At 49.1% G+C, this 10,482-nt stretch overlaps 1 protein-coding gene across 3 annotated transcripts in view; it reads right to left on the bottom strand.

The window, feature by feature from the left end:
* Window positions 1–869: 869 nt before the first annotated feature.
* nrip1b (nuclear receptor interacting protein 1b) overlaps window positions 870–10,482 on the bottom strand; it is a 68,272-nt gene continuing 58,659 nt past the window's right edge. For all 3 annotated transcript variants that reach the window (XM_014197393.2, XM_014197394.2, XM_014197396.3), the window contains one exon: window positions 870–7,543. In XM_014197393.2, coding sequence (XP_014052868.1) covers window positions 3,333–7,178 — 3,846 coding nt within the window. In that variant the 5' untranslated portion in view covers window positions 7,179–7,543 and the 3' untranslated portion in view covers window positions 870–3,332. The remainder of the gene's footprint in view (window positions 7,544–10,482) is intronic.

The following is a 10,482-nucleotide window of genomic DNA, read 5'->3' as shown; positions in this document are numbered from 1 at the left end:
AACAACTGATTGTCAAGTTTTACACCTTGACCTCGGTTTAAACTTGTGCCTCCTTTATGCTCACTGCTGTTTTGGCAGTGGGATGAAATTGAGGGGTTATTGGCCATTCAGGGCTTGATAAGGATCTTGGGAAGTAGAAGTTCACCCAGGGGAAAGGCTACTGAAAGTTTAAAGAGAGTGCAGCCAGTCATGGGAGGATTATATAAAGGGAAAGCTAGTCAGGCTAGGACTGCTGATGAACCGAGCAGGATTTCAAAAGTGCACTGTCTGCAGACGGACAAAACCCCGACTGTTCACCCACTGGACTTCAACATTCAGAAAGTTTGGGTTGAACTTCCTTTCACCTTTAAAAAGCCCCTCTCCTCTTTCTCTTCCTCTCTAAGTACAGGGTGTTTTCTGTCCCTGAGCAGAGCTGTTGCTTCATGAAAGGGATCATCAGGATGTCTGAAAACAGGACTTCAGGTGTTTTATGGCGATAATATAATGTGATCTATTTTAGTCTGAGGGAGAGATGTGATGTGGATTCAGCTTCAAAGGGTATACCATGGTGCATGCATCCAGGGCACATCTACTGACCTCCACTCCTGTCCTCCTTCCTTTTAATGCCTTTCCTGCCTTTGTTAAGATCTGGCAGAGAAGTGACCAACAGAGAACTCAGAGTCAAAGTTATAGATGACGTCCTCAGGGCTTAGAATGCACCATGTATGAGGAAGCTGAACAGCAACTGACTCACACTGACAATATGTGTACGGGAATATAGACCAATTTAAGGAATAAACAACGAAATCAATCATATCAAATACCGTAGTAATATAATACGTTATTATAGTTAGGTAAGGTGAATATCATAAATGAAACAGGAACATAACTCAGTCAAGAATTTTAGTACTTTATTTTGGAGATATCAGTGCAAATGAACACCCAAAAAAATGCAAACATAAAAAATGAAATAATGTTTCAGGTTGTCACATGGAAAAATGAAACACTTTCGTTTTGCTACAAATGTATGTTTCAGATGCACAATGCCAGTAGGTCTATGATTGTACTTCATACCTCCGCTCTGTCATCAACCAGTAACAGAAAATAAAATCACAAAAATATTCAATGCACGTTTATTTTCACACGTTTTCTCCACTTTCTCAACAGTCTGTGGTTATTTAGGGACTGTTCATGTTCTAAATGACCGTCTCTCTCTCTGTGATAAAAATACCTATTTTAAGACTTGACATTTTACCCCATCACCAGTAGGGATACACAGGTAGTTCCCATGCGTCTGCATGCAACAGGCAGCAGTGAGGAGAGTCAGACACTATTACACAACACAGCGCAGGATAGATTATCATTTTACCACATAGAGACACATGCAAAGAACAAACCAACCAAAAAATGGGCATAGCATCCTCTGTCATTTGTATGTATGTACACTATTACGCATAGAATTCATATTTACATTTTTCCGGGCATTAAAAACTAGGGTAATATATTTTTCTTCACCAATACAAAATAGTTATCTTTCATAATGAAAGTACTATTTACACAAATATATTTAACCATTGTGAAAATCTATTAATAATAGAAGAAACGTACTGAATATGTACTTCATATGTATATGTATTAAAAAAGATCACATGTAAGACTAAATGGATGACAGCAGTGTGGGAAACTGAAACCAGAAACTGATCAAATACAGTACAATCCAAATAACGAGCTAGAGATCAGATAAGCCCTCAAGACACCAACAATGTCTCAATGATTATTGGGTGACAGGTTCACGTCATATCCAGCTGCTTTAAAATGTACCTGTGGTTTCCTCTTTATTTCCATGCAATTCTTTTGACATTTTAATATGAGCTAAGAAACCGCCAAGAAAGTAAAAGGTGTCTATAAAGCACGAGAATCAAGAAACACAAGATAAGCTTTACAAACTGTCAAATTCTCAATGGATAACAACACTGACATTTTTTCATTACATGCCATAAACATATTATTTTTAAGGACACCAACAGCTCAACTTTGACAGTGCAAACTCAGGGGTACAATATCAAATTAGACTGCATTTTTTAAATTTCAGAATATGCATTTATATTTCAAAACCATTCATTTTGAACTCATTTGGAACTAATAGTTATGCAGATGCTGCAGTATTTTAACTGTTGCCCAGAACCTGTATACAACACAGGAGGTTGGTGGCACCTTAATTGGGGAGGACGGGCACGTGGTAATGGCTGGAGAGGAATATGTGGAAAGGCATCAACAACATCAAACACATGGTTTCCATGTGTTTGATCCCATTCCTTTTGCGCCTTTCCAGCCATTACTATGAGCCGTCTTCCCCTTAGCAGCCTCCACTGGTATACAACTACTACTGCCACCCACAACTCACTGTCCCACAGGTAGGCTCGTCAAAGGTTTTTAAATAACCTCTACTACTACTATTCGGTAATAGCTGTATTACCAGTTGTATTACCATCTATTAAGACGTCACCCCGCATCTGCACTGTCAAAACGTAGCCCCAACAAGTTCATTACATATCAAAGCAAAATGCAATGCGTTGTGACCACATGAGCCCTGTCTGTCAGTCGACATAGTCGACTCACTGATGATCATAGAATGAAATCAGTCTTGAGGAGACGGTGCAGGAGCAACCAATACAGAGCCCTCTAACAGAACTGAACTGTAGGTACCTTTAGTAGATTTGATTATGAACATTGTTCACAGGATGTTCCTTTAAACATGTCTCTATCGTGTATGTTTTAATGTACTGCTGTGCTTGCCCTGGTATGACTATATTTAGGGTTTGATCAAAAATGTATGCTCTCTGTCGATCTGAAAACTTCCTGTTGGGAAAATAAATAAAGATGCAGTGATTTTTGGAGTCATCAATAATAAAGGTAGCTGGAAATGTTCTTGATCAATGTTTTACAGGTGCCAACAAAGAGGACACCGAATAGTGATATGTGTGCAATACAGACACAAATCATTGGAGTAAAACCAGACAACTTCTTTGAAAGGTGCTTTCTTCATTCATTTAAGAATGTGAAATACATACTGTATGGAAATCACCAGTGGGCATGTTCAAATTTGACAATTACCTAATTTTGGTGCAAGTGATTTGACAATCTGTTGAAGTAGAGCTATATCGTACCACCCATTCCGTAAACCGAGCCATCGATAATTATGATACAGTAATGAAAAGAATGCCTTGAATTCATTTGCTCGGTTCTTTTCATTCAAAATCCTCACTCTTGCATTCCTTGTTGTTATTTCTTCTCATCTAACTACAAATGAATTTGGCAATTTTTTATGTTTTAGTTAATGAAAGTCATTAAAACTACCATTTGTCAGATGAGTCGCTCAGCCTGTCGTTTTTGTGGCTGTGCTTGTCGTTATTGTAGGGAGGGGACAGGGAGGAGTGCTGGGTGGTGGCAGAGCTCAGTTTGTGTTCATAGGCATCATGGCCATCATTACCTGGCTCCTCCTTCACCTTCACTCCCCCTGGCCCTGACCCCTGGGTCCCCTCCGCCTGGTCCCTCCCCTCCCTCCTCAGCTGAGCGCTACCCTTTTGCAGCATGTAGTACAGGATGGGGTTGGAGCGGGTGAGCCGGGGGGAGTCTGGGCTCAAGTCACAGCCCTCCTCCGCCTGGTCTCGACCTGCCCACTGCACCGGGCTCTCCGGCTCCCGTTTCACCGGGGTGGGGTACCGTTTGGGCGAGTCCTGACGGGGTGGGGGGGCTGTGTGTCGCCCCCAGGGGGAGCGTTGACTGATGTCCCCTGTCTGGGGGGTGGGCAGGGGTCTGAGGTGGCTGGGTGGCCCTGAGTTGAGGGAGCTATGGGGGTGGTGCCAGGGCAGGGTAGGCAGGTTGAGGAGGTCGTGTTGATTGTAGCCTGACTGATTGAGGTTGAGGACGCTCCCGTTGGCTTTACCGTTGGTCTGCAGCACAGAGGGGACAGAGGGGCTAGGGACTCCCCGGGGCTGGGACAGCTCCTTCAGACAATTGTCAGACAGGAGCAGTTGTTTGAGCACGTTGAAGCCCCGGCTCTCCCTAGGGAGAAGAGCTTCACTGCTGAGGCTCCTGGCTGGGGCCTCCTCCTCATTAGGGCTCCTGAGGCCCCTGTGGTAATCAGGCTCCTCCTGTATCTGGCTATGGACCAGGCTGCTGTGGCTGCTTCCAATGTCCACCACGGCCCTCTGAGGGCTGCCATTGTTCAGGCTCATAGCCAGCTCTGAGCAGAGCCGTCTCTTTTTAGGGCTGGGCCCCTGGTGGTGGTAGTCTCTCTGCTCCTCCTTCACAGGGACAGGGCTGGGCCGGCGATCTGTGTGTGGCTGTGTAGGGCTGGTGTAGTAGGTAGCGCTCTGCTGTTTTAGGAGCTGGCTGAGGAGGCCATATTTAGCAATGACCTCTGTGGGCCGGGGCTCTTTTTTTAGGTCCTGCTGGGGTTCAGAGAGCGGGCTGTGCCTGTCGTCATACCCTCCTCCCCCTCCTCCCCGTCTCTTTCTGCTCGTCACATCCTGACACACTGTAGAGGACAACAGGCCTAGGACCTCTTCCCCCGGTTCAGTTTTAACCTTGAATTCTGCTGCCGAGGGCCCCTTGGATCTGTCACAGATGACAGTGCCAGGGGGCTTCTCATAGCAGCTCCCCGCTGCCGTCTCCACACTGCACCTCCCACCAGACCTGTCTCTGTCTCTGTGGGTGGCTGAGGCCACGGAGGAGGCAGAGGAGGAGCTCGCTCCCAGCAGGAGCTGCAGTACTGTGCGACGCTCCAAAAGGTTCTCGATCTGGGACGAGGTGGGTGACACCTCCCCCCGGCGACCGAACGACGGTGTGCCGCTGCCCGAGGGCCTCTCTGAGAGGGGGGTAGTTGTTGTGTTCCTCTGGATGGGGGCATTGAGCCTCTCCAGCAGAGCCAGAGGCCTGCCACCACCCACCTCCAGCTCCCGTCTGGGTACTTTGCTGGGAACCATGGGTGGGGAGGGCGAGGCAGTGCCGCACTGGGCCAGGTTCTGTAACAGTTTACTGGCGCTGAACGCCGGCTCATCTGCAGCTTTCTCAGCAGGGAAGGGTTTAGACTTACATAGATCCAGAGGGCTGGACTGGACATGGGGAGAGGGGTAGGGGGATGGGGTGCTGCTGGGGTCTCGGCTGAGAGAGTACAATGGAAGGCCTGATCTGTCCAGAGGGCTCTGTGTCCTTACTTCCTCCCAGGGGGCCAGTGATTTAAGTGGGCCCCGTGACAGACTGGACAGGGTTGCATCATGCTGCAAATCTGGATTAACCACAATTTTGTTTACCTTGTCGTTATTCTTGCGCTCCAGAAGGAGCTGCATGAGAGTGACCCTGGGGTGGGACTTAAGGTCTGGGCTCATTTCAATCTCCTTCTTAACCTGGGGGACCTTCGGACCGGAGGGATCTGGCTTCCACTTGTTTAGTAGGGACTCAGTGAGTTTGTCTAAGGAGGAGGAAGAGGAGGAAGAGAAAGCAGTGGAGGAAGAGGAGAGAACGGTAGAGGAGGAAGAGAAAGCAGTGGAGGAAGAGAAGACAGTAGGGGCAGAGGAGAAGATAGCAGAAGAAGAGCTGGAGGAGAAAGCAGTAGAAGAGGAAGAGTAGGAAGCAGAGGTGGAGGGGGAGGTGGCTTTAGGCCTGGTCTCTGGGGCTCTGGTGCTGGCCCTGCTCCTCATAGAGAGGTCAATGGGAGAACAGCTGGAGTAGGAGCTCTCTGCGTCGCTGCAGCTCTCCTCTCTCTTGGCCAGGCTCTTCTCCTGGACGGAGCACTCGCTGTCGGAGGTGACTGAGGAGCCGCGGCTAGGGGGCAGGACCCCACAGTCGTCCTCCAGGTGCCCGTTCTTAGTCAGCTGCTTCTGGTTGTTGTGGTTGTTGAGGAGCAGCAGGAGCAGGCTGCTGCAGGTCTGGGGGGGCCTGGCGGGGCGCGAGTCAAAGCCACGTTTCTCAGTAGTGGGGGTTTGGGGTTGGGTCTGGGTGTCGGTGTGGGGGGTGAGGGGCAGAGGAAGAGGGGTGGGGCAGGGTGAACTGTGGGCTGGCAGCAGGGAGGAGGGGCTCCGCTGCCTTGAGCTGGAGTTTAGTGCCAGTCGGGGGAGTGTTGTTGTCGCTGTCCTGTTTTGGGCAGTTAAGGAGCTTAGCGCGTCTGGGGCAACGGTGGTGGTGCTGGTGCTGGTGGGCGGAGCCTCTCCCACACTGGGCGGCCTCTTGTCCTGGGTCTGCTGCGTTGCCATGGCGGCCAGTCTCTCGCTGGCCGAGTGGCCCGAGTGCTGGACCTTGAGTGCATGCTCCCTAGTGTACTGCTGCAGGTGGGCCTCACTGGACAGCAGCAGGGCCAACTGACTGCAGGCCACACTGGGCTTGGGCGAGGGGGCGGGGCTGGAGCGGATCTTTACCAGGTTGGCCACAGCCTTGAGCCGTTCTGCACAGGACTGAGCATCAGTGGAAGCAGCAGCAGCGGTAGGGGTAGAAGGAGGGGTGCTGCTCTGTACCGAGCAGGGGGACTCAGAGGGCCTGTCCTGGCTGTGGCCGTGTCCTTGCCGGCTGTAAGGCGTGCTACTGTGGTTCTGCATCTTGCTCTTCCTCATCAGGCCCTTGAGGCGGCTGGAGGCCATGCCGTAGCAGGGGAGCCGCTCCTTGTCTGGAGCAGGAGGGGGCTCGGTGGGCGGGGAGCGCTCGCTGGGGGGTTTGGTGGACTGCTGCGACATGGCTACATTCTGCAGTCTGGAGCTGAAGGACTGGAGCAGGGAGGCCAGCAGGGTGCTCTCCCCAGCGTGAGGAGAGCCCTCCAAGGCCCCATTTTGCAGGCCTCCTCCACCCCCCTGGCTGGGCAGCTCCACAGGGGGGGAGCTCAGCCTCTGGGCTCCAGGCTCATTCCAGGCCCCTGAGCGGAGCAGCCGGGCCTTCTTCAGGTTCTGGGAGACCCCATGGTGCAGGGCAGGGCCGTTCCCGGCCTTCTGAACAGTGACGATGGCGGGGCCGTGGCTGGGCAGCTGGAAGGGCCGGGCCATCTTGTTGACCTGCTCCACCTGGTTGCCGTGCCCTCGGGCAGCCTCTGATCTCCGGGTTGCCGTGGCCCCAGGCCCAGACGCCACGGGATGCATCAGTAAACCTTCCAGATAAGTTAGAACAGCTGAATCCGTGTGTGTCTCAGGGCCAGGCTCCTCCCCATGAGTCATGTTCAATACTAGGATCCCCTGGTATGGTTCAGCACTGCTACTGGGAATAACAAGGTCCACTAGGTCATCAGGTACTGTACTTTCAGATATTGATAAGAGGTAAGTATGCACATGGGCAGGTTCTAGTCTTTACAGATACTGGAATCCATGGGCTCAATGTAAAGTCATCCCTTATCCACAGTGGAAAAAGCCACTAATACACAGAAACTGTGGCCATGACGGGAGCCATTTGGGGGCTCTCATCCGGCCCTCGCTGCCATTCCTGTGTGCCTGTGAACACCGGATGCTCCCAGAATGCCCGGTATAGGCTTATTCAGTGAGCGGCGAGGAGTGAGGAGTCAGCGAGATTGATCTCAGACGGGGATCTATGGGAGCAGAGACAGAGAGAGAGAGAGAGAGAGAGAGAGAGAGAGAGAGAGAGAGAGAGAGAGAGAGAGAGAGAGGAGAAACAGCATGAGAAGCAGGGATTTGCAGCACGGCAGCACTACATCACATTAATTTCAACACCTTGTCCACCATCCGTGTTACTTAGCAACATTTCAGTTTGACTGCACACATTTCTTTTTTCTTTCAACCGAACCGACAACGACAAATGTAGATTAGGGTCTGAATTTATTCAAATGGGAAATTCAAGCCCACCACCTCGAAAACATTCAGGTCTACAAGCCGTAAACCCCTCGTGGCGATGTCTCTGCGCTGTCGTTCAAGAGTGAAGGGCCTGTGAGAGTTGTGCATCATTTCTTATGCAGTTTGTCATTTCAGTGGATTATCCCCCTCCCTCCCTACTACCACTCCTCCTGCACTTGAGCATCTCACACTATCATGTCTCCGTTCTCACACAGCACCTGGGTACTCAGTGCCCCCCCCCCCCCACACACACACACAGAGGGTATAATGACTGAATGCTCTCCCACCTGGGTACAGTCCTGGCTGCCCTGGTGCCTATAGAGAGCTCTGGCATTATCACCACCTGCCCAGCTAGATCCCTCTCCTGCCCCAGTTGATCCCTGTCTGGACAATATATAGACCCCGCACTTCCATTCTTAGTGTCAGTGACATTTAAAAAAAAGCCCTGAAGGTATTCTAAAAACCAGAACTGCATTGACTTGACATGAGCCTGGTTATTATGTACAACGGCAGCACATGTTCCCTCAGTACTGACATTGGCCTCCACAGAGAAGAGACAGAATATGGCTCGGTTGATCTGCCAAATGTGTGTGTGTCTGTGTGTATGTGTGTGTGTGGATCCGGTGCACCTGTCACATTGTGGCTGTGCCATGGTCAGGAGGGCAAGACACTGACACTCAGGCAACTGACCGCCGTTGCCGGTTGCCATGACAGTGGCCCTGAGAGACCAGCGGTATGAACCCTGTCATGCTGGTCTCTGTGGTTACGGGACACGTCCCATAGTCAGGGCTCAGCCCATAAAGGTTAATTAATACAGAGATTTTCCAACGCCACCTCACCTCAGCTGCCTGATTGACCCCCAAAGTCTCTCCCTGAAGCGGCCTGCCTGTTCCACCTTTGGCGTGAGTGGACCTACAGGGCCAACGCGACAGGACAGCCCTTCATTATGATGACTGGAGGTCAGTGATGATGCAGCAACGAATGGACAGATAGGATTTAGCCTTATCCCTTAATTATGGAGGTCAGTGATGATGCAGACCAACATTGGTACAGGACAGTATAGCCCATTATGATGACTGGAGGTCAGTAATGATGCAGTCAGTCTAACCTATATAATAATATGTGGAATGAAGCAGCCAGGGCTGACAACCACAATACAGTAGGCTGTCTATAATCTGAGTGAAATCCATCTTCTGGGATGGTCCCACAGGTTGGCACGACCGTAAAGGCCACCAAAGTGGCACCTTTAATGGCACCTTAAAAATGAGCAAGGATTAGTTGTGGGATTACAGTTGATCAGATAGCTGAACTGAGAGCCTGCGATGAAATACTGGGATGGAACAGGAAAAGGAATAAGAAGTGTGTCATTTCAAGTTGTCTGAGTCAAAGCCTTCTTGATGAGCCATCCCACCCCCAGCCCGTAACTCAAGGTTTAGAAGGACCACATCTGGCCAAGATAAGAAATGACTTAATTGAGGTTGGCCCATCAGTGTCGAATACAGTTCAAGGCCAGATTTAAGCTGACCCAAATCTGACAACAACAACAAAAGCCAACCTAGTCACCTCAGCCTGGACTGGAGCGACGGACAAGCTGACGTCTGCTGTCCTGCTAATCTTAGATGGCAGGATTAGGGCTATTTTCCCGCCGTGCTGGCCGACCCAAGGGCTTAACTCAATTAAAAAGGAACGTAGTGTTTGGAAGGGGCAGTAAACACGTAAACAAATGTTTACCATCAATATTGTTTAGTCACTTAGCTAGTGACCTGTGTGTGTCATAACATTGGGTTCAAGAACGAGACCATGGAAAAAATGTCCACAAATGTGGAAGTACCTGAAAATCGGGGGCCAGCACAGAAATAAAAAAATTAAAAAAAATGTATGAAATGTATGCATTCACTACTGTAAGTCGCTCTGGATAAGAGCATCTGCTAAAAATGACTAAAATGTAAAAAAAATTTAAAAAATTATTGAACTGGAATTTACTCAAAACAGAACCTAGTCTCTGCTGGTGACTGTATTTTAGGCTTGACTCTGACCTTAGCTTTAAACCATCAAAATATTTTAATCAACTATAAAGATGTAATATAGGGTTATAAGGCCCATAAAGTGGAAAGTATAAAAAATGTAAATCTAAGTGTAGGTAGTGGCCCTGTCCTGTTTGTGGATAGGCAGGGTTAGCTGGGACTTTATGAAGGACAGGGCCCTTGACAGCAGCCATGACAGAGCTGAGGTCAAAAAGCCCTGGAATTTCAGTGGCAGCAGCAAGAGAAAGCGTGTGCTCTAGGGGTGGGCAGTAAACTGTAAAAAACGATATACCGGTATTCATTCACGGACTGGTTTGGATTTTTACTTTACTTTCTATAACGGTGTTTTAATGTTTGATTTGTTACATTAAATAATTCAGTAAAGACTGGAAAACATTATGGCAATCATCCGTTTTTATCGTTAGTAAGATACTGCTAACAGCTTAGAACTGCTAGCTAACTTCACTGAGGTATAATAAGAACTAGAGACTGTGTCCAAGATGTTTGACCATTGTTTTCAACGTAATTTACTCACGTTCGCATATGCTGATTCATGGACGTGTATATTCGGGTTGCATCCGGTTTACAGGGCCCAACTTCACATGCACACTACCATCCAAAAACATGCCAGACATTGGATGAATATATCATTT

The sequence above is a fragment of the Salmo salar genome, chromosome 04, assembly GCF_965601325.2.
Source record: "Salmo salar chromosome 04, fSalSal1, whole genome shotgun sequence".
Classification (NCBI taxonomy): domain Eukaryota; kingdom Metazoa; phylum Chordata; class Actinopteri; order Salmoniformes; family Salmonidae; genus Salmo; species Salmo salar.
The sequence above is the reverse complement of the archived record's forward strand: the minus strand, read 5'-3'. Positions and strand labels throughout refer to the sequence as shown.